The 25528-nt window shown below is 29.3% G+C and overlaps 2 protein-coding genes across 8 annotated transcripts in view; one reads left to right on the top strand and one right to left on the bottom strand.

The window, feature by feature from the left end:
- The window catches only part of LOC111419112 (homeotic protein antennapedia), a 166756-nt gene that overhangs the window by 71328 nt on the left and 69900 nt on the right, over positions 1 to 25528 (top strand). For 5 of the 7 annotated variants that reach the window (XM_071199181.1, XM_071199180.1, XM_071199177.1 and 2 more), the window contains exon 2: positions 15180 to 15231. The exons of the other annotated variants lie outside the window; for them this stretch is intronic. The gene's annotated coding sequence lies outside the window, so the exon portion shown is untranslated. The remainder of the gene's footprint in view (positions 1 to 15179; positions 15232 to 25528) is intronic. 7 annotated transcript variants of the gene reach the window in all.
- On the bottom strand, positions 8809 to 10459 carry LOC111419110 (retinoid-inducible serine carboxypeptidase-like). Its single transcript, XM_023051872.2, has 4 exons — positions 10368 to 10459; positions 9740 to 10311; positions 9315 to 9678; positions 8809 to 9163 (listed from the first exon to the last, which is right to left on the bottom strand). Exons 1-4 carry the CDS (start codon positions 10423 to 10425, stop codon positions 8847 to 8849), a joined length of 1311 nt encoding a protein of 436 aa, XP_022907640.2. The 5' UTR covers positions 10426 to 10459; the 3' UTR covers positions 8809 to 8846.

The following is a 25528-nucleotide window of genomic DNA, read 5'->3' as shown; positions in this document are numbered from 1 at the left end:
ATTGTGTGCACTCATCTTGTTTTCTAAATAATTCTGTACATTTTAAGAACAAAAAAGTTAAAAAAATATGTATTTTAACATTCGAAACTAAGTTCTTGGAGATAAAAGAATTTTCAAAGATGTCTAATTATTTTTTATCATTGCCAAATTATAATATTGTGTACTAATCTTGTTTTGGAAGTCATTCTGGACATTTTAACAACAAAAAAGTTAAAAAAATATGTATTACGATATTCGAAGCTAAATTCTTGGAGATAAAAGAATTTTCAAACATGTTTAATTATTTTTTATCATTGCCAAATTAAAATATTGTGTATTAATCTTGTTTTGGAAGTCATTATGTACATTTTAAGATCAAAAATGTTAAGAAAAAATATGTATTACGACATTTGAAGCTAAGTTCTTGGAGACAAAAGAATTTTGAAAGGTGTCTAATTATTTTTTATCATTGCCAAATTATAATATTGTGTACTAATCTTGTTTTGGAAGTCATTATGTACATTTTAAGATCAAAAATGTTAAGAAAAAGTATATATTACGACATTCGGAGTTAAGTTCTTGGAGATAAAAGAATTTTCAAAGATGTCTAATTATTTTTTATCATTGCCAAATTATAATATTGTGTACTAATCTTGTTTTGGAAGTCATTATGTACATTTTAAGAACAAAAAGGTTAAAAAAATGTGTATTTTGATATTCGAAGCTAAGTTCTTGGAGATAAAAGAATTTTCAAAGATGTCTAATTATTTTTTATCATTGCCAAAGTAAAATGTTGTGTACTAATTTTGTTTTGTAAGTCATTATGTACATTTTAAGAACAAAAAAGTTAAAAAAATGTGTATTTTGATATTCGAAGCTAAGTTCTTGGAGATAAAAGAATTTTTAAAGATGTCTAATTATTTTTTATCATTGCCAAATTAGAATATTGTGTACTAATCTTGTTTTGGAAGCCATTCTGGACATTTTAACAACAAAAAAGTTAAAAAAATATGTATTACGATATTCGAAGCTAAATTCTTGCAGATAAAAGAATTTTCAAAGATGTCTAATTATTTTTTATCATTGCCAAATTAGAATATTGTGTACTAATCTTGTTTTGGAAGCCATTCTGGACATTTTAACAACAAAAAAGTTAAAAAAATATGTATTACGATATTCGAAGCTAAATTCTTGCAGATAAAAGAATTTTCAAAGATGTTTAATTATTTTTTATCATTGCCAAATTATAATATTGTGTAGTAATCTTGTTTTGGAAGTCATTATGTCATTATGTATTTTAAGATCAAAAATGTTAAGAAAAAGTATATATTACGACATTTGAAGCTAAGTTCTTGGTGTCAAAAGAATTTTCAAAGATGTCTAATTATTTTTTATCATTGCCAAATTATAATATTGTGTACTAATCTTGTTTTGGGAGTCATTATGTACATTTTAAGATCAAAAATGTTAAGAAAAAGTATATATTACGACATTTGAAGCTAAGTTCTTGGTGACAAAAGAATTTTGAAAGATGTCTAATTATTTTTTATCATTGCCAAAGTAAAATGTTGTGTACTAATCTTGTTCTGTAAGTCATTATGTACATTTTAAGAACAAAAAAGTTAAAAAAATGTGTATTTTGATATTCGAAGCTAAGTTCTTGGAGATAAAAGAATTTTCAAAGATGTCTAATTATTTTTTATCATTGCCAAATTATAATATTATGTAGTAATCTTGTTTTGGAAGCCATTCTGGACATTTTAACAACAAAATAGTTAAAAAAATATGTATTACGATATTCGAAGCTAAGTTCTTGGAGATAAAAAAATTTGGAAAAATGTCTAATTATTTTTTATCATTGCCAAATTATAATATTGTGTACTAATCTTGTTTTGGAAGTCATTATGTACATTTTAAGATCAAAAATGTTAAGAAAAAGTATATATTACGACATTCGAAGCTAAGTTCTTGGAGATAAAAGAATTTTCAAAGATGTCTAATTATTTTTTATCACTGCCAAAGTAAAATGTTGTGTACTAATCTTGTTTTGGAAGTCATTATGTACATTTTAAGATCAAAAATGTTAAGAGAAAGTATATATTACGACATTCGGAGTTAAGTTCTTGGAGATAAAAGAATTTTCAAAGATGTCTAATTATGTTTTATCATTGCCAAAGTAAAATATTGTGTACCAATTTTGTTTTGCAAGTGATTATGTACATTTTAAGAACAAAAAAGTTTTATTTATTGTGTTCCATACATGATTTAGATATTTAAATAACATTTTTAATTTTTTTACAAATTTTAGCCAAAACATAACTTCCTCATTTTACAAATTATATTTACTTCAAAGTTTTCGGTCATGTAACTCCTCCTATAAGGCGTGAACGAGATTTGTTTTATAAACATCATTTATCTAAGTCTATTTTAAAACCGATTTCAAGTCCGGTTTAGAAGTTTTGATTTAACCTCTTAATTCGTAAGTTCTTTTTTATTGTATTTTTTTCTTGATTCGATATATAATAACAAAATGGTTTGTTACGAGTTGTTCCCCCCGTGGGGGTCAAATAAAACCTAAGCATTTCCGAACGGGCTCAACAATTTATCAAAACGTCTTCTCGACGAAGACCATGAACGGCCATTATTCTTCGTAAGGCCTCACGCAGACGTGCTGATTGCCCGGGAGAAAACTATGTGGGAACGTCGTGTGCTGCGGGGGGAAAGAAGAAAAATTGTTTTTTTATTTGGTGGACGTCGCGACGCCTATGTCAATGATGATGGGATCGCCACCCACGTTGAAATCGCGACAATTAAAAGAGGTTTGGTATTGAGGAGTATTGTTTTCTTCTTCTTTATACACATGGTCGCCATGAGTCCCGCGGGAGTGAAGTGAGGTCCGTGTACAAAAAGAGGTCGACCGGGTAGCGGAGAAGATAAATCAGTCAAAGTGGTGGCCGGATCGCCCGCCTTATGATTTATGACCGCATCCTGCCATTCTCGCATGTGATTATTATTATAATAACAACGCGTCGCTCTTTCTCTGCCCAAGGAACCTTCTTTTCTCCGTCTATTTCATGTTCGTTCGGGATCTTTTTGGTTTCTTTTTTGAGAAAAAAAATTTTTTTTTACTTATATATCGGACCCAATCGACTTGACTACCTCCGGGCAAACTAATACCTTGTCGGCTCATTTCCAGTCTATGTGTAATTATTTTTTTAAAAAACGAATACCAACCAACCCAAGATCTATATCGAGAATTCATTTATTTCTTGTTTCGAAATATTTCTCAATTAGAAAATAAAATAACCCGAAATTAACACTTAATAAAAGGATAATTTTAAGGTTTAACGTTTACCCATAAAAGTGGAAGCAACAGAGTCATAAAAGTGGGGAACAAAGTGAAATGAACGTTGGTGGTGGAGACGAAGAAAGAGACAAAGTATTCAACACGAAGTATTCTACGTGAAGTGTAGAACACGAGTTCGAGTTGTCATTTTACGAGATTTTAAGTGGCCAATGAACATAACCAGAAAAGCGTCGAGGTTGAAACGCGGGGGAGACAAAGACAGAACCAACGATAGTAGATGGAGGTTTACGGGGAGCTGCGAGAGCGCGCGGGCTCGTATCGGCACATGCGCTCGTTCGGCTTATTTATATACCCATAAAATTCACCCAGTGACTGTTATGTTCACTAAACAGATCGTAAAAGTCACTGGCGATATCATAATCGCCTGCCCCTGCAAATTGAAATATACGACCGGAGCCGGCTTTTTCTTTTTCGGCTTTTAAAAACGACACTAGCACGTGTTGCTCTATAGCTCCACTTAAAACCCCTAATAAAATTAACCAATTAACCACACTCAATTACCAAAAAAAATCTTGTACACATATTTTTTTCTAAACGGAAAACTTGTTATTGTGTTCCAATTTCAGATGTTTCTCGCAGTTGATCTATGTGTCGTTAAACCAAATTGAAATTTATCTATCTGTCCAGTTAAATTTAACCGCAAGAATCAAAACATAAAAGCGACCGCGTTTCGCGAGTTGTTTTCGTACTACGCCGAGTGATTCTTGTTTCTCTTTGGTTTTGTGTGCTTTTTAGACACTCCCATTCCATTCATTAGGTTACTATTTAAAAGTTATATCAAAACATTGCTCTAACAAGTCGATCATTCAAAAACTATATATATATAATCAGCTAGATATATGAAATTTGACTACAAAATGCTTTAGAAAAGTGTCAGAAAATGTTTTGCGCAATGACAATTTTAAAAAGTGATATCTCAAGAAATAATTGAGACATTAGAAAACTGATTATATCTTTAAAACCGCTAAACATTTACCTACTTTGTTTCTATGGCACATATTATTTTAACTATCTTTAACTATCTTCTAAAAACATTGGTGTGTATCGAATAATAATAAGCGGAATATCCTGAAAACGTTCGTTTTTGCTTAAAAATGTACCGAGAATAAGAATTTTTGTTCAAAAAGCCAAAAAGTATACTGTCAGAAAAGTTATTGTTATTTTAATCCGTGAAGAATACGTTACGGAGCGCCCTCTACCGGCTATAGTAAAACGGACTCCATAATCGTCTTTCTCATGCCAAAAAACCTCCGTATACCAAATTTGAATACAATCAGTTGAAATACACGTGTAATATTAAATAAAAATTAATTACAAAATTTAACATTTTAAAACACCCTGTATCTTCAAAACAAAGCGTTTCTCGACCTATCTTTATATGAAGTTTTTGTGCTAATTTTAAAATATCTATTGACTGTTAAAGTCCTGCTACAAAAACCTGAAACACCCTGTATATCAAATAAAATGTAACACTTTTTAAGGTTAACTTTAAATAATGATATCTCAAGAACTAATTGAGATATCAAAGAGCGGATTGTTTTAATAAAATCGTTGAGCAATTCTCAGTAAATTTTAATTAACATAAAAATCGAAAAAAACGTTTTTAAACTTGTTATAAACAAATATGTCAAATAAAATGTGAGACTTCACCGATAACTTTAAGGGCTGATATCTCAAGAATTAATTGAGATATTAAAAAACGGATTATATCTTTAAAATCGCTAAACAACCCTAAATAAATATTAATTGTTATAAATAATTGAAGAAAACAGTTTTGAATTCAAAGTGCACAAATATATCAAATGAAATATTACACTTTTTAAGGTTATCTTTAAAGACTGATATCTCAAGAACTAATTGAGATATCAAAGAACCGATTGTTTTTATAAAATCGTTAAGTAATTTTAAGTAAATATTAATTAGCATTAAAATCGAAGAAAACGTGTTTAAACTTGCTGTGCATAAATATGTCAAGTAAAGTGTGAGACACTTCAACGATAACTTTAAGGACTGATATCTCAAGAACTAATTGAGATATTAAAAAACGGATTATATCTTTAAAATCGTTAAATAATCCCAAATAAATTTTATTTGTTATAAATATTCGAAAAAAAAAATTTTGAACACAAAATGCACGAATACATCAAATAGAATGTAACACTTTTTAAGGTTAACTTTAAATAATGATATCTCAAGAACTAATTCAGATATTAAAAAACGGATTATATCTTTAAAATCGCTAAACAACCCTAAATAAATATTAATTGTTATAAATAATTGAAGAAAACAGTTTTGAATTCAAAGTGCACAAATATATCAAATGAAATATTACACTTTTTAAGGTTATCTTTAAAGACTGATATCTCAAGAACTAATTGAGATATCAAAGAACCGATTGTTTTTATAAAATCGTTAAGTAATTTTAAGTAAATATTAATTAGCATTAAAATCGAAGAAAACGTGTTTAAACTTGCTGTGCATAAATATGTCAAATAAAGTGTGAGACACTTCAACGATAACTTTAAGCACTGATATCTCAAGAACTAATTGAGATATTAAAAAACGGATTATATCTTTAAAATCGTTAAATAATCCCAAATAAATTTTATTTGTTATAAATATTCGAAGAAAAAAATTTTGAATACAAAATGCACGAATACATCAAATAGAATGTAACACTTTTTAAGGTTAACTTTAAATAAGTATATCTCAAGAACTAATTGAGATATCAAAGAGCGGATTGTTTTTCTAAAATCGTTAAGCAATTCTAAGTAAATTTTAATTATCATAAAAATCGAAGAAATCGTTTTTAAACTTTTTCATGCACCAATATATCAATTAAAATGTGAGACTTTAACGATAACTTTAACGACTGATATCTCAAGAATTAATTGAGATATTAAAAAACGGATTATATCTTTGAAATCGTTAAACAACCCTAAATAAATATTAATTGTTATAAATAATTGAAGAAAACAGTTTTGAATTCAAAGTGCACAAATATATCAAATGAAATATTACACTTTTTAAGGTTATCTTTAAGGACTGATATCTCAAGAACTAATCGAGATATCAAAGAACCGATTGTTTTTATAAAATCGTTAAGTAATTTTAAGTAAATATTAATTAGCATTAAAATCGAAGAAAACGTGTTTAAACTTGCTGTGCATAAATATGTCAAATAAAGTGTGAGACAGTTCAACGATAACTTTAAGCACTGATATCTCAAGAACTAATTGAGATATTAAAAAACGGATTATATCTTTAAAATCGTTAAATAATCCCAAATAAATTTTATTTGTTATAAATATTCGAAGAAAAAAATTTTGATCACAACATGCACGAATACATCAAATAGAATGTAACACTTTTTAAGGTTAACTTTAAATAAGTATATCTCAAGAACTAATTGAGATATCAAAGAGCGGATTGTTTTTCTAAAATCGTTAAGCAATTCTAAGTAAATTTTAATTATCATAAAAATCGAAGAAATCGTTTTTAAACTTTTTCATGCACCAATATATCAATTAAAATGTGAGACTTTAACGACAACTTTAAGGACTGATATCTCAAGAATTAATTGAGATATTAAAAAACGGATTATATCTTTAAAATCGTTAAACAACCCTAAATAAATATTAATTGTTATAAATAATTGAAGAAAACAGTTTTGAGTTCAAAGTGCACAAATATATCAAATGAAATGTTACACTTTTTAAGGTTATCTTTAAGGACTGATATCTCAAGAACTAATTGAGATATCAAAGAACCGATTGTTTTTATAAAATCGTTAAGTAATTTTAAGTAAATATTAATTAGCATTAAAATCGAAGAAAACGTGTTTAAACTTGCTGTGCATAAATATGTCAAATAAAGTGTGAGACACTTCAACGATAACTTTAAGCACTGATATCTCAAGAACTAATTGAGATATTAAAAAACGGATTATATCTTTAAAATCGTTAAACAATCTTAAATATTAATTGTTATAAATAATCAAAGAAAAAAATTTTGAATTCAAACTGCACAAATATATCAAATGAAACATTTCACTTTTTAAGGTTAACTTTAAGGGCTGATATCTCAAGAACTAATTGAGATATCAAAGAACGGATTGTTTTTATAAAATTGTTAAGTAATTCTAAGTAAATTTTAATTAGCATAAAAATTGAAGAAATCGTTTTTAAACTTGTCATGCACAAATATGTCAAATCCAATGTAAGACTTTTTAACGATAACTTTAAGGACTGATATCTCAAGAACTAATTGAGCTATTAAAAAACGGATTATATCTTTAAAATCGTTAAACAACCCTAAATAAATATTAATTGTTATAAATATTCGAAGAAAAAAATTTTGAACACAAATATATCAAATAAAATGTGACACTTTTTAAGGTTAACTTTAAATAATGATATCTCAAGAACTAATTGAGATATCAAAGAACGAATTGTTTTAATAAAATCGTTGAGTAATTCTAAGTAAATTTTAATTAGCATAAAAATCGAAGAAAACGTGTTTAAACTTGTTATGCAGAAATATGTCAATGATGTGTAAGTAATAAGATAATGCTTAAAAATTGATTTGGAAAAGCCTCAGATTGTTGTAGCTAATTAAAATGTGTGAAAATTCAGTGTTTTTGTGCGTTTACATAGAAAAAATAGTTATGATCATCGCCTAAATGGAAAATTGTAAAGACGAAAATTCAAGAAAATAAAATTAAAAGATTGCTGATTACTAATTATTAAATTATTTCTTTAAAAATTAACTTATTACAAATAAAAAATGTGATTTTTCCAATTTACATCGTTCAATTTGTGCTCGTTAACCAATAAATTTATCCTCTACGTCCCCGTATTATGATAATCTCGAAGACTCCGACATGCGAGGTGTACTGCAATCGGGCGTATCTTGCATCGGTACCATAGAACTGTCACTCCATTGTCCTGATCCTTGACAGGACGGCGCTGAATTCTTGACGTTTAGTCGCACCACGATTGCCACTTTAACCCTTTCAACAACAACTCCTACTCTTTATCCTCAACGGTTCAGAATTGAACGATAACCGATTAGAAATACCACATCACAGATCAATAAAAACAAAAAAAAAACAAATTTATGAAAATTAAATGAAAAGAAGTTTTGTTGAAACAATGGTATGGGTGGTGGTAAAAGGGAGCCGACGACGACGGGTTGCGAAATGCAGATCTCAAGGGGCGATTTGAAAAGAGGGAACCTTCTTCTGAGAGGGTCTTCCCGATGGGTTTGCGGACAATCAGATACTAAACGTGAGGGCATACAGGGTGTCGTTAGAACACCGCGGAGGCTATTGTCCTGTCGGACAACATCTGGATGGTATCCGATGATAACACGCGGTGGATACGCAAATAAAAGGATTCGCTCTTCTTTGCATGGTGGACTACGATGCCTGTTTCGTTCAAATTCAAACAATAAAAAAAAAATTAATTATACAATTTTATTTCAAAAAAGATATTTCTTTTTATGCTCTTTTTACATTTCCATCATAATCGTTGGTTAATTTTCTTAATATATAATCCATAGCAGCTGGATTATCAGATGGCACCATATGACCAGCTCTATTTACCCAGTACATAGCTAAATTTCCGGCATGTTTTTCAAAACCTTCGTAATAACCGTTAACGGCGAAAGGCGGTCTTGGTGCGGATAACCATTCAGAAGTTTTGCTCCATTGGAGGCTATCCAACCAAAGAACGATGCCCGGAGTGCAAACGATCAAGTCTAATTGGCCGTTAAAAACAGCTACTTTAACATCGGTGTTATCCAAAACATATTCAGCTAAAAAAAATTAAAATTAAAACCTTGTTATGATAAATTTAAGATTAAAACATAGATAAAATTAATATTTTTTTGATTACCAATCTTTTATGGGTTATCTCGAAGCACTCAAAAGATAACGGTTTCAAAACAAATTACTTGCTTTACTTACTGACTTGTGTGACGGGTTTCATAAAATCTTCAGATAGAGTACTAAAAACAGCGTTACTTTGAACACCCCATTGTGCCTCTAAACCTAAAGCTTCTCGAACTTGAGCCATAATCCTTTCTAAAATTTCGTCTTCTTCATCTCTTGTCGCCCCTTCAGGTTTGGCGAGCGGACGATACCATTTACCTCTAGCTCTGATTGGGGTTAAAATGTTATAAAAATCGATATTGGCAGCTTCATCCCAAATAACGTATTCTGTCGTTCCCCATTGATTTGTTGACTCAACATATCGTCCTTGCTCAAAAAGTTCTTTCGTTAAATCAGCCGCTGCTTGAACGTTATCACGTCCTCTTTGATCAACAGCACCCTAAATATAATTAATTTAATTTAATAATAATATCTTTATGTAATAAAAAAAAATAACTTACAACACTCCATAAATAAGGTGCCCATTGTTGCACAATTGTAACAGGTTCTAACCAAGAATCGCCCAAACCAACTCCAATAAAATTCGATTCAATACTTCCCCCTTTAATCGCGGTATCAAGAACCGAAGCGATTTCAATGGTCATTTTACCACCATACGATTCAGAAACTATATAAAACGGAACGGTTTTAAACTCAGGATATTTTTCATAAAATCCTCTTAATAACTCGACGAAATCATCCGCGATTTCTTTATTAGTGGTGGTTAATTGAGTTGAAGATTCAACGTAACTGAACCCGGTTCCAACTGGATTATCAACGAAGATGACGTTTGCGTCTTTAACCCATGTGTGCTCTCGCGGTTCTAAATTGAGATCTAAAGGTCCCAATTCGGCGAAGTTGCCGTAACCGGTGGATGAAGCACCTGGTCCTCCTTGGAGCCAAACTATTAAGGGTTTTTCAGTGTAATGCGCTACATCTGCTGTGGTGAAAAAAAGCCACCAAAACATATGGGCTCCTTCCCGAACTGTTACATAGCCCCAATCTTGGTCCCCCGGGCCAAAACCTTCGCGGGCTAAAACAATATCAAATAAGAATTAATTAATTTAAAAAAAATTAAATGGAAATTACCTTGCGTTCCAGCTAAAACGCACAAAATCAACGATACAATCAGTTTCATGTTGTACATTGAGTAATATTACATCAGGTACCGTTCTTTTTATACTTTTGGCCGATCATCCGACTCAAGTGGTACTTGAAGATAAAATGTAGTACAACGTTCGTAAAATAAATAAAAAGTTATTCGAAACTTCACTTTTTTGTTTTGGTTTAAATTTAAATGTAAAAGAATTCGACAATTTCAATACATTTCCTATATATTTGAAAGTAAAATAGTTCGAATTATTTAAATAAACTTACTTTTATCTATGTAATGTTGATAAGAACATTTCTGTAAAAACCCGACGTTGAAAGGTTTATTTAGGACAGCTGTAGATAAAATTGATTTATGTGACAGCGAGTTATTTTTTTATTAAAGAGATTATTACAATTAGCTAAATTATTTTTTCTGTAAAAAACCGGGTATATATATATATGTATAAACATATCGATTTAATTTTGATTGTAATCGAGGTGAGTAACCTATTTTAATAGGTTATCTATAAATACCAGGACGTTGTTTTGATAATCCATACACTTTCAAAGAAATTAGAAGAGAGTTATAAACATTATTTCTAAGAATTAAGAGACAAACAATTTTATTTATGACGTTATTTATAGCAAGTTAAAATGTTAAGTTAAAAAAACATCTTTTAAGGTTTATTTATGGGAATTAAGAAACGAATTATATCTCAAATTAAAGCTATAACGATCTATTTTATTATAAAACTGAGTTATGTAGGGACATTATGTATAAAATTTTCAAGGAAACATTTTTAGGTTAGTGCAAAATATTGAAATCTTAAAAAAATCGTTTTATCTTAATTTGTGGGAATTAAGATATGAATTATATCTCAAATTGAAGCTAAACCCATCTATTTGATTGTGAAACTAAGTTATGTAGGGGGATTATGTATAAAATTTGCTAGGAAACATCGTTAATGTCAATACATCATTTTTAGATGAGTTACAAAAAGTAGAAATCTTTACAAAATCGTTCAAGCTTTATTTCTGAGAATTAAGATACGAGTTTTATCTCAAATTAAAGCTAAAATCGTCTCTTTTATTATGAAACTAAGTTATGTAGGTGGACTATGTATAAAATTTGCCAGGAAAAATTTTTTAAGAAAATACTTCATTTTTAGGTTAGCTATAAAAGTAGAAATCTTTAAAAAATCGTTCAACCTTTATTTGTGGGAATTAAGAAAGAAGTTATATTTCAAATTAAAGCTAAAATTGTATATTTTATTATAAAATTAAATTATGTAGGAGTATTATGTATACATTTTTCCAGGAAACATCGTTAATGTCAATACATCATTTTTAGATGAGTTACAAAAAGTAGAAATCTTTAAAAAAACATTCAAGCTTTATTTCTGGGAATTAAGATACGAATTATATCTCAAATTAAAGCTAAACTTATCTATTTTATTATAAAACTGAATTTTGTTGGGGGATTATGTATAAAATTTGCCAGAAAAATTTTTTAAAGAAAATACTTCATTTTTAGGTTAGCTATAAAAGTAGAAATCTTTAAAAAATCGTTCAACCTTTATTTGAGGGAATTAAGAAACAAGTTATATCTCAAATTAAAGCTAAAATTGTATATTTTATTATAAAATTGAATTATGTAGGAGGATTATGTATAAAATTTTCCAGGAAACATTGTTAATGTCAATACATCATTTTTAGATGAGTTACAAAAAGTAGAAATCTTTAAAAAATCGTTCAAGCTTTATTTCTGAGAATTAAAATAGGAGTTATATCTCAAATTAAAGCTAAAATCGTCTATTTTATTATGAAACTAAGTTATGTAGGTGGATTATGTATAAAATTTGCCAGGAAAATTTTTTTAAGAAAATACTTCATTTTGAGGTTAGCTATAGAAGTAAAAATCTTTAAAAAATCGTTCAACCTTTATTTGTGGGAATTAAAAAACAAGTTATATCTCAAATTAAAGCTAAAATTGTATATTTTATTATAAAATTGAATTATGTAGGAGGATTATGTATAAAATTTTCCAGGAAACATCGTTAATGTCAATACATCATTTTTAGATGAGTTACAAAAAGTAGAAATATTTAAAAAATCGTTCAAGCTTTATTTCTGGGAATTAAGATACGAGTTATATCTCAAATTAAAGCTAAAATCGTCTATTTTATTATAAAACTGAGTTATGTAGGTGGACTATGTATAAAATTTGCTAGGAAAAATTTTTAAAGAAAATACTTCATTTTTAGGTTAGCTATAAAAGTAGAAATCTTTAAAAAATCGTTCAACCTTTATTTGTGGGCATTAAGAAACAAGTTATATCTCAAATTAAAGCTAAAATTGTATATTTTATCATAAAATTGAATTATGTAGGAGGATTATGTATAAAATTTTCCAGGAAACATCGTTAATGACAATACATCATTTTTAGAAGAGTTAAAAAAAGTAGAAATATTTAAAAAATCGTTCAAGCTTTATTTCTGGGAATTAAGATACGAGTTATATCTCAAATTAAAGCTAAAATCGTCTATTTTATTATAAAACTAAGTTATGTAGGTGGACTATGTATAAAATTTGCCAGGAAAAATGTTTAAAGAAAATACTTCATTTTTAGGTTAGCTATAAAAGTAGAAATCTTTAAAAAATCGTTCAAGCTGTATTTCTGGGAATTAAGAAAGAAGTTATATCTCAAATTAAAGCTAAAATTGTATATTTTATTATAAAACTCAATTATGTTGGGGGATTATGTATAAAATTTGCCACGAAACATCGTTAATGACAATACATCATTTCTAGAAGAGTTAAAAAAAGTAGAAATATTTAAAAAATCGTTCAAGCTTTATTTCTGGGAATTAAAATACGAGTTATATCTCAAATTAAAGCTAAAATCGTCTATTTTATTATGAAACTAAGTTATGTAGGTGGATTATGTATAAAATTTGCAAGGAAAAATTTTTTAAGAAAATACTTCATTTTTAGGTTAGCTATAAAAGTAGAAATCTTTAAAAAATCGTTCAAGCTGTATTTCTGGGAATTAAGAAAGAAGTTATATCTCAAATTAAAGCTAAAATTGTCTATTTTATTATAAAACTGAATTATGTTAGGGTATTATGTATGAAAGAACATCGTTAAAAACAATACATCATTTTTAGGTGAGTTACAAAAAGTAGAAATCTTTAAAAAAACATTCAAGCTTTATTTCTGGGAATTAAGAAACAAGTTATATCTCAAATTAAAGCTAAAATCGTCTATTTTATTATAAAACTGAATTATGTAGATGGATTATGTATAAAATTTGCTAGAAAACATCTTTAAAGACTATAATCATTTTTAAGTGTGTTACAAAAAGTAGAAATCTTTAAAAAATCATTCAAGCTTTATTTCTGTGAATTAAAATACGAGTTATATCTCAAATTAAAGCTAAAATCATCTAATAAAAGGTAATTTTTAAATAATGACTTAAAATTTGATTTGAAGAAAAGTTGAAGTAATTTAAAAAAAATGTTGTACCATTTACGAGGTAATTTGAAACAATCTTTTCTAATTTTCTAATTTCCTCGCAGTAAAAACAAAAAATATCGTAAAAATATATACTTAATAAGATCCCAAAGATTTATGACCATTCGTTTTCTCGTCAATTACCGTTTTGTTCCCTTTCCGCCTTCAATTTCCTTCCAATTCCGACGCATTTTTTTCTAGAAAAACCGATCCCTTCATCGTTCCCTTAAACATCACGATAATGATATATTATCGGAAAATTTATGGTTCTTTTCCACGCCCACAAGGAAACTATGGATGGTAACAAAAAAAAAAAAAATAAAGGATTATCACTAAGTTTCACAATTTCAAGATAAAATTCGTAATAATTTAATAAGAGTGGATTAGTAACGTTACACACCTACACAAAAGTCAAGATAAAAACGTTTATTCTCCTACGTATAAACAAAGAATAAAAAAAAAACAATCTATGGTTTTCGACTTTACTGGAACGAAACCCACACGCGTTGGTTCATCTTTCAAATTACGGATGATTTACGGCCGTTCATGTTTCAATCGTGGGTTCTCACAACTTCCAAAAATGTCGGCTCTTGTACCCAAATGAGCTAGATGTTTATCTTGTCGTGGTAGTTTTTTTTTTTGAAGAAAACCATTTTCAAGTACCACTAAAAACGTTGAAACTTTTTGTTTACAGGCACGCCCACTACTTTAAATATTGAAATATCGACCTACATATTTCAAGAAATATTTCAAAATTGCATTTTAGTTTAAAATTTAAGTTTACAGTGTAAAAGTAGAAAGAGCGCCATCGCGCGGTAAGCTCTCGAAGTTTTAGAGAGTAGGTGAAGTTGCCGAGTTCGAAGCTTCGTCGTTAGGTGGCGTTACACCAAGGGATGTTCTTTCTAAACTCTAAACTATATATTATAAATATATTATTGAATTAGTTTCGATTTTCGCTTTCGAAAGAGAAATTTTAACATATTTATGTATAAATTATTAATGATTAGGCGTGTGATAGCGGCTTAGCAGATACTTAACTCTGCCTTTCATGAATAATTCAAGAACTATCCCGTGTATAAAGACTAAGCTCCCGCGGCGTGTTTGTGGATTTTTAATTTCACTTAATATATGGCAAACCATTAAGCCATCAATGCTAAGCGCACAATTATGGAAATTCTCATTGGTAAACGTGTGTTTGTCGGATAATTTTTTATTTTTTATAATGAGACTATTTTTTTAACACATTATTTTTGGTTAAACAAATTCTTTTTTAACTTTTATTCATAATTTTTTTAGGTAATACTCCGGAGTCGGATTCTTGCTGTGATATATCTTTTTGAAGGAGGGGGTGAGTGGAAAACTTTTGCATTTGGGTAATGAGTCGTGAAAATTTTCGGTTTACCCTCCAGAGATTTTCTCTCCATTCCACTAATGGAATTTAGGCCTACGCATTGTATTATCTAATTAAACCCTTAAAGTACTTTGTTTATTGTTTCGGAAAATTTAAGATCTGTTCCTGCAAAATAATTCTTTTTTTCTTTTGGGATTCCAATTGACTTTCACTCTCCCCCTTCTTAACTTCTTCTTAACCCCCGAGAAATCAGTGAAATTGCGCAAGCGAAAAGATATCTACAAACGATAAACATTCCCGTAATTAATTCTAACGGCACAAGAATGAAATAAAAAAAAATCGTGGGGCACGATTCGATCTTGACTATTAGATACTTTTTCTCGTAAAATTATAGACTCATTTGGCTTAATTATTAGTGTGGAAACTACACGGGCGCCGGTTACGATGTCTATGTTCCCGATTATTTCTTTTTTTCTCTTTCGTTTTAATCCATGCCTCGTTCAATCTTTTACGAAATCTAATGGAGAGCACTTTCACAAAACCTTGATTTATGAGCGCGTCAGCAGAAAAAAGCGAAAGATAGAAAGAGAGATTCGGTTTTACGAAATTACGCTCTTTTAGTGAGAAATGAGGTGCGGGGTGGTCAGGGGGAGCTTTTCGAAAGTTTGACACGAAAGGGGAGGGGCGATGCATGTTTCGGCCCCTGTTAGACAGGGGTTGTTATACATCATTAACTAATGGGGGAAAAATGAAATTTCTTTCATCCCCTTGCGTTAAAAATTTCATGGCTGAAATTACAAGACTTATATTTACAACTTTTAAACGTTAAAATTCATCAATTTTATTTTATAAATAGTTTTTGAACTCTATAAATAGATTTTACTACATTTTACGATTTTTCTAAGCCAAGAATCATAGTTTTTAATGTTAGGGATTATTTCAAAAATGTTATTATTAACATATCGATATCTATGGATATTCTTAAATTATACCCTTTTAGCTTTAATTTGATGTATAAATCATGTCTTAATTCCAGCATTTAAAGTCAGAACGATTTTTTGAAATTTATGTTTTCTTATCTGAAATTTGAATCGAAGCTTTCAACGTATCTCAAAAATGTTATCATTAACATATGGATATCTATAGATATTCTTAAATTACACTCTTTTAGCTTTAATGTGATGTATAAAGTAGCTTTTAATTCCATCATATAAGGTCGGAACGATTTTTTGAAATTTATGTTTTGTTATCAGAAATTTGAATTGAGTCGTAGCTTTCAACGTATGGGATTATCTCAAAAATGCTGTTATTAACATATGGATATCTATAGATATTCTTAAATTACACTCTTTGAGCTTTAATTTGATATATAAATCATCCCTTAATTCCATCACTTAAAACCAGCACGATATTTTGAAATTTATGTTATTTTTTCTGAAATTTGAATTAAATCGTAGCTTTCAACGTATGGGATTATCTTAAAAATGTTGTTATTAACATACTATGGATATTCTTAAATTACACCCTTTTAGCTTTAATTTGATGTATAAAGCATCCCTTAATTCCATCAAATAAAGTCAGAACGATTTTTTGAAATATATTGTTTTTTTTCTTTCAATTAAGTTGAAGTTTTCAACGTTTGGAATTATCTCAAAAATGTTATTATTAACATATTGATATCTATGGATATTCTTAAATTACACCCTTTTAGCTTTAATATGATATATAAATTATCCCTTAATTCCATTATATGTATAAAGTGAAAACGATTTTTTGAAATGTATGTTTCTTTTTGTGAAATTTGAATTAAAGCTACGACTTTGAATGAATGGGATTATCTCAAAATTGTTATTATTAACATATCGATATCTATGGGTATTCTTAAATTACACCTTTTTAGCTTTAATTTGACATATAAATCATCCCTTAATTCCATCATTTAAAGCCAGAACGATTTTTTGAAATTTATGTTTTCTTTTCTGAAATTTGAATTAAGTCGTAGCTTTCAACGTATGAGATTATCTCAAAAATGCTATCATTAACATATCTATATCTATGGATATTCTTAAATTACACCCTTTTAGCTTTAATTTGATGTATAAAGCATCCCTTAATTCCATCAATTAAAGTCAGAACGATTTTTTTAAATATATTGCTTTTTTTTCTTTCAATTAAGTTGAAAATTTCAACGTTTGGGATTATCTCAAAAATATTAATATTAACATATCGATATCTTTGGATATTCTTAAATTACACCCTTTTAGCTTTAATTTGATATATAAATCATCCCTTAATTCCATTATATAAAGTGAAAACGATTTTTTGAAATTTATGTTTCCTTTTGCGAAATTTGAATTAAAGCTACGACTTTGAACGAATGGGATTATCTCAAAAATGTTATTATTAACATATTGATATCTATGGATATTCTTAAATTACACCCTTTTAGCTTTAATTTGACATATAAATCATCCCTTAATTCCATCATTTAAAACCAGAACGATTTTTTGAAATTTATGTTTTCTTTTCTGAAATTTGAATTAAATCGTAGCTTTCAACGTGTGGGATTATCTCAAGAATGTTGTTATTAACATATCGATATCTATGGATATTCTTAAATTACACCCTTTTAGCTTTAATTTGATGTATAAATCATTCCCTAATTCCATCAAATAAAGTCAGAACGATTTTTTGAAATATATTGTTTTTTTTCTTTCAATTAAGTTGAAGATTTCTACGTTTGGGATTATCTCAAAAATGTTATTATTAACATATTGATATCTATGGATATTCTTAAACTGCACCCTTTTAGCTTTAATTTGATGTAAAAATCATATCTTAATTCCATTATTTAAAGCTAGACCGATTTTTTGAAATTTATGTTTTCTTTTCTGAAATTTGAATTAACTCGTAGCTTTCAACGTATGAGATTATCTCAAAAATGCTATCATTAACATATCGATATCTATGGATATTCTTAAATTACACCCTTTTAGCTTTAATTTGATGTATAATTCATCCCTTAATTCCATCAAATAAAGTCAGAACGGTTTTTTAAAATATATTGTCTTTTTTTTCAATTAAGTTGAAGATTTCAACGTTTGGAATTATCTCAAAAATGTTATTATTAACATATTGATATCTATGGATATTCTTAAATTACACTCTTTTAGCTTTAATTTGACATATAAATCACCCCTTAATTCCATCATTTAAAACCAGCACGATATTTTGAAATTTATGTTATTTTTTCTGAAATTTGAATTAAATCGTAGCTTTCACCTTATGGGATTATCTCAGAAATGTTATTATTAACATACAAATATCTATGGATATTCTTAAATTACACCCTTTTAGCTTTAATTTGATGTATAAAGCATCCCTTAACTCCATCATATAAAGTCAGAACGATTTTTTGAAATTTGTGTTTTTTTTTAATTTGGATTAAGTCGTAGCTTTCAACGTATGGGATTATCTCAAAAATGGTGTTATTAACATATGGATATCTATGGATATTCTTAAATTACACCCGTTTAGCTTTAATTTGACATATAAATCATCCCTTAATTCCATCATTTAAAACCAGAACGATTTTTTGAAATTTATGTTTTGTTTCCTGAAATTTGAATTAAATCGTAGTTTTCAACGTGTGGGATTATCTCAAAAATGTTATTATTAACATATCGATATCTATGGATGTTCTTAAATTACACCCTTTTAGCTTTAATTTGATGTATAAATCATCCCCTAATTCCATCAAATAAAGTCAGAACGATTTTTTGAAATATATTTTTTTTTTCTGTCCAATAAGTTGAAAATTTCAACGTTTGGGATTATCTCAAAAATGTTATTATTAAACATATCGATAGCTATGGATATTCTTAAAATACACACTTTTAGCTTTAATTTGATGTATAAATCATCCCTTAATTCCATCATTTAAAACCAGCACGATATTTTGAAATTTATGTTATTTTTTCTGAAATTTGAATTAAGTCGTAGCTTTCAACGTAAGGGCTTATCTCAAAAATGTTATTATTAACATATCGATCTTTATGGATATTCTTAAATTACACCCTTTTAGCTTTAATTTGATCTATAAATTATCCCTCAATTCCATCAAATAAAGTCAGAACGATTTTTTGAAATATATTATTTTTTTTCTTTCAATTAAGTTGAAAATTTCAACGTTTGGGATTATCTCAAAAATGTTATTATTAACATATCGATATCTATTGATATTCTTAAATTACACCCTTTTAGCTTTAATTTGACATATAAATCATCCCTTAATTCCATCATTTAAAACCAGCACGATATTTTGAAATTTATGTTATTTTTTCTGAAATTTGAATTAAATCGTAGCTTTCAACGTATGGGATTATCTCAAAAATGTTGTTATTAACATACGGATATCTATGGATATTCTTAAATTACACCCTTTTAGCTTTAATTTGATGTATAAATCATCCCTTAACTCCATCATATAAAGTCAGAACGATTTTTTGAAATTTGTGTTTTTTTAAAATTTGGATTAACTCGTAGCTTTCAACGTATGAGATTATCTCAAAAATGTTATTATTAACATATCGATATCTATGGATATTCTTAAATTACACCCTTTTAGCTTTAATTGGATGTATAAATCATCCCCTAATTCCATCAAATAAAGTCAGAACGATTTTTTGAAATATATTACTTTTTTTCTGTCAATTAAGTTGAAAATTTCAACGTTTGGGATTATCTCAAAAATGTTATTATCAACATATTGATAGTTATGGATGTTCTTAAATTACACCCTTTTAGCTTTAATTTGATGTAGAAATCATATATTAATTCCATCATATAAAGTCAGTACGATTTTTTTTAATTGGGTGTGGATTAATTTGACGTGGTATTTATTTGTTGAGCAATGGGATTCTTAATCCGCTTTACTCGTAACGTTGTTTGGGTTTCTATATGTAAGTAAATTATTTTTTTAAGAATGCATCATTATGGTATTGAGAGATTCAGAAAATACCTGGAATATTGGAAGTATTTTGAGGTTGCATTTTTTATTTTATCTTTCTGCCACTCATTTTGCCTTATGCACCTATGTAAGAATAGTTATGGATCAATGTTCAGAACCAACAAAACACATAGAAGCAGCGTCTCAAACTGAAATTAATTTGACATATAAAGTTGCAGAAGGAAATTCTGTTTTTCTCATTATTTATTTAAACATGATTCAAAAAATCTAACTTTTCCACACCTTTTAATACTGGTTTTTACGATAATTGATGTGTTTGTAATTTTTTTTTGTTTTAAATTAAGTCAATCGAATATACTAATAAAGTTCCTTGATGAAATAATTTCTTAATCAAATAGTAGGTGGTAAAACATTGGCAATAATCGCTAATGGAAACAAGTGTGTAATTTTCTCCGATGTAGCTTTTATGGGAGCACCATTTATCGTGAATCGTGTAAATTCGAACGGTTGCCGCCGCCGTTAAGAAGGCACGAGGCTGATAAATTTCAGCGGCAGGTCGCCCAATCAAAAGGCAATGAATGCGATAGTTGTCTCGTCGTTAAGTTAATGTTCGCCACCAGAGGGCCGGCCTCCTTGATTAAGTGCAACACGTAGTCGTATGCAGATTCCATCGGATGCAGACTACCGACGCTGAATAAGAAATTAATTGGACTCGTGAACTTTAAAGTAAACTTAATCTATATTTGTATTAAAAGTTAGTTTTTTGTAATGAAATTTTTTGGTTACTTCATTTTCATATCAAGTTTGAAATGTCAGCGTAAACTTTCAGTAAAAGGGTCCGAAATTCCGGAGGGCAATGTTAGGGAGAGAGAGGCACACCTTCGCCGTCGCCTTTAGAAAGGAGCCCTACTGTGTCCACTAAGGGCAGGGTAGGGCCGTGATTTACTCGGATCCGGTCCCTAAGTCCGGCACAGCCCACTGGCCAAGCACAAAGGATTATCTATCAACGTTCTTTCCCTTTTGACCTTCGCAGGGACGGCCCCTGCCCTACGCCAATGCCCCGATCCCACCCTTTTATTGTTTGATTCAGCGATCACTACGAAGGGACGAATTTTTTATTTCATTTCTTTTCCTTCAAATTAAAACTCACTTTGAATTAACCGCAGTGACTTGTCGCATTTAAAAAAATCATTTTGATAGTGGTTTCGTGTTCGTCGGCCATTAATGCCGCCTCCAGAAAGCTTTCTCGTTTTTCCAACAACGGAATGGAGACAACACCCCTTGGTACCGCGAATCCACGTGACGCGGAACACGTGTTTCCGGGCCAACTCGGTTATTTCGGCGGCACGCCATCCATCTTCCCTTATAATACCGAATGCGGATCTGATTTCGCCTCGTTAAATCGAAAAAGAAAACTGTGTTACATCCCCCGAGTAGAAAATCGAAGAAAAACTTATTGGATACATGAGAATTTCTTTTTTTTTTCTTTTTTTGCCAAAATGATGTACTACCGATATTCATGGATGATTCACCCCCCTAAAGTGGAAGCCACCCCCGAGAGATGACGCACGGGTCACTGAGCGAATTGATTGGAAACTGTCTACCGGAAATGGGAGGGGACCGGATGGACGAAAATGGCAATTGCCTTCCTTCACGCTATCGTTTGTGAAAATCGACTGGTTTTCAAGGAAATTGGTTAATTTTCATCAATAATCGTTAATTCATGATCTATTCTAAATCAACAAAGTAACTAAAAGAAAATATTTATAGCCGTATTTCCTACTGAGTACCGAATCGAACAGAAACCGCCCCAAGGGTCTCTCTTAAAGCATATAGGGGAGCTGATTCGAGGGAGGCAGAACAGTCTCGTGGACAAGGGTAGTTAGTTTTAATTGGCGATTTTACTTCAACCAGCACTAACGTATCAATTAGTGCCTCGACGAACGATTTATGACTCTAAAGTGGACCTCAGCTAAAGACGAGGACTTTGCAGCAACCAGTTACAAGGGTGCCAAAAGCTACATTTACATACCTCATCAACTTTATTATTACAAATTCTAATAACATATCCAGCTGTCGATTAATACAAAATGAAATTAAATGTAAAGACTGTAATAATTATGTGATCGAATCAAAAACACGAAGAATTCGATGTGGGACCCGCATTGTCCGTTTCTCAAGATTAAAAGCCTCAAATGTGCCACTATCCAGTCTCATAAACTAACTCGGTGTCTCATTAAAAAAACAAGAGAAATGTTTAAAACAGCTGGCGAGTGTTTAAAAAAAATTTAATTCGTTTTCAAAAAATATTAAAACGAATATGACAGAACAAAGATGTAAAATGTTTGTATGGAATTGAGCCAAAGTTGTCGGCGAGTTCTTTCGGTGAAAACGTTTCACCGTGTTACAAATAAAGAGAAAGAGGTTCGAGGAAGCGAGACGGATATAGGGACGTCGGACATCAAAACTCGGGAAAGAGGGGTCGGATGGTCCAGGGAGAGGATCTGCAAACATCCAAACTCGGGGTTGAACTGGAGGCTCCCATTATTCATCCTGGCTGACGGCCCTTCGAGACCCGCTGGTGCTACTGCTGCTGCTGTGTCTCCGCTCTGAAAAGGAATAAGTGACGTGGAAGGATCAAAATGGTGCCGGTAATGATTTCGAGATCAAAAAATACAATCAACTCAACCTAAAAATTATTTATTTCTTTAGCAAAAAAGTTAAGAAAATAACTTAAATTTAAGATATTTATATATTTTAGATATTCCCTATAGTTTCGCGAAAAATCGTTTGTGTCCTAAGAAGTCAAAAATTTTGAAACTTTGTTACAAAAAAAACAGATCTTTCTTTCATTAGAACATAAATAAACATTGTACATTTTGAGTGGGGTCTAGCTGTGGCAGAACAATTTTCACAACTTCCTCTTTCTTTTGAACTTGTGCTACGACATTTTCGTGAATATTTATTTATTAGACCTGTAGCTACAGAACGACAATAAGTCTGATAGAATATTGTAAAAGATGTAAGTGTCAAAAAGATGCTAATTCAAAAACTCCTGGAAGTCGTGTTTATTGAAATTAAGGAATGAAACTTATTTTAAATTGAACCTGAAAGCTTTCTCTTTAAAACGATGTATAATAATTGTTGGGTTGGATTGGAAAAATATTGAGAAAAAAAAGTTGAAACAAAACTTACATTTTCGTATAACCTAAATGTGTCAAAAAAGAGGCTAATTTAAAAATTCCTGGAAGCCGTGTTTATTGAAATTAAGGAATGAAACTTATTCTAAATTAAAGCTCAAAGCTTTCTCTTTAAAATGATGTATAATAATTGTTGGGTTGGATTGCAAAAATATTGAGAAAAAAAATGTTGAAATAAAACTAACATTTTCGTATAACCTAAAAGTGTCAAAAAAAGATGCTAATTTAAAAATTCCTGGAAGCCGTATTTATTGAAATTAAGGAATGAGGCTTATTCTATATTAAAGTTCAAAGCTTTCTCTTTAAAATGATGTATAACAATTGTTGGGTTGGATTGGAAAAATATTGAGAAAAAAAATGTTGAAATAAAACTTACATTTTTGTATAACCTAAAAATATCAAAAAAAGATGCTAATTTAAAAATTCTTGGAAGCTGTGTTTATTGAAATTAAGGAATGAAACTTATTCTAAATTAAAGCTCAAAGCTTTCTCTTTAAAATGATGTATAATAATTGTTGGGTTGGATTGGAAAAATATTGAGAAAAAAAATGTTGAAACAAAACTTACATTTTCGTATAACCTAAATGTGTCAAAAAAGAGGCTAATTTAAAAATTCCTGGAAGCCGTGTTTATTGAAATTAAGGAATGAGACTTATTCTAAATTAAAGCTCAAAGCTTTCTCTTTAAAATGATGTATAATAATTGTTGGGTTGGATTGGAAAAATATTGAGAAAAAAATTGTTAAAATAAAACTTACATTTTTGTACAACCTAAAAATGTAAAAAATGATGCTAATTTAAAAATTCCTGGAAGCCGTATTTATTGAAATTAAGGAATGAGACTTATTCTAAATTAAAGCTCAAAGCTTTCTCTTTAAAATGATGTATAATAATTGTTGGGTTGGATCGGAAAAATATTGAGAGAAAAAATGTTGAAATAAAACTTACATTTTTGTATAATCTAAAAATATCAAAAAAAGATGCTAATTTAAAAATTCTTGGAAGCTGTGTTTATTGAAATTAAGGAATGAAACTTATTCTAAATTAAAGCTCAAAGCTTTCTCTTTAAAATGATGTATAATAATTGTTGGGTTGGATTGCAAAAATATTGAGAAAAAAAATGTTGAAATAAAACTAACATTTTCGTATAACCTAAAAGTGTCAAAAAAAGATGCTAATTTAAAAATTCCTGGAAGCCGTATTTATTGAAATTAAGGAATGAGACTTATTTTAAATTAAACCTTAAAGCTTTCTCTTTAAAATGATGTATAATAATTGTTGGGTTGGATTGGAAAAATATTGAGAAAAAAAATGTTGAAATAAAACCCACATTTTCGTATAACCTGAAAGTGTCAAAAAAGAAGCTAATTTAAAAATTCCTGGAAGCCGTATTTATTGAAATTAAGGAATGAAACTTATTCTAAATTAAACCTCAAAGCTTTCTCTTTAAAATGATGTATAATAATTGTTGGGTTGGATTGGAAAAATATTGAGAAAAAAAGTTGAAACAAAACTTACATTTTCGTATAACCTAAATGTGTCAAAAAAGATGCTAATTTAAAAATTCCTGGAAGCCGTATTTATTGAAATTAACGAATGAGACTTATTCTAAATTAAAGCTCAAAGCTTTCTCTTTAAAATGATGTATAATAATTGTTGGGTTGGATTGGAAAAATATTGAGAAAAAAAATGTTGAAATAAAACTTACATTTTCGTACAACCTGAATGTGTCAAAAAAGAAGCTAATTTAAAAATTCCTGGAAGCCGTGTTTATTGAAATTAACAAATGAGACTTATTTTAAATTAAAGTTCAATGCTTTCCTTTTAAAATGATTATAATGTGTGTTTAAAACTACCGTCGGGACACACAGGGTTAATCAAAATATGTCAAACAATTGCATTTGTCGAATCCCGTTATTTGTTTATCAAAGTTATATCTCTCTAATTTTTTTAGAGCAATTTACACGAATTATAAATTAAAAAGAACCAGTGCGTTCCAGACAGGACGTCGCGCCTTTATTTTACCTATATAAAGAAATAAAGGCGCGACATCATTAAGTCAAAATCACGTGTGGCCGAGGCGCTATAATTTTTACCTCATAATCTATAAATATCGGAAGTAAGCA

This window comes from Onthophagus taurus, chromosome 10 (genome assembly GCF_036711975.1).
Source record: "Onthophagus taurus isolate NC chromosome 10, IU_Otau_3.0, whole genome shotgun sequence".
NCBI lineage: Eukaryota > Metazoa > Arthropoda > Insecta > Coleoptera > Scarabaeidae > Onthophagus > Onthophagus taurus.
Note: the sequence above shows the minus strand (reverse complement) of the source record. Positions and strands in the feature narration are given on the sequence as shown.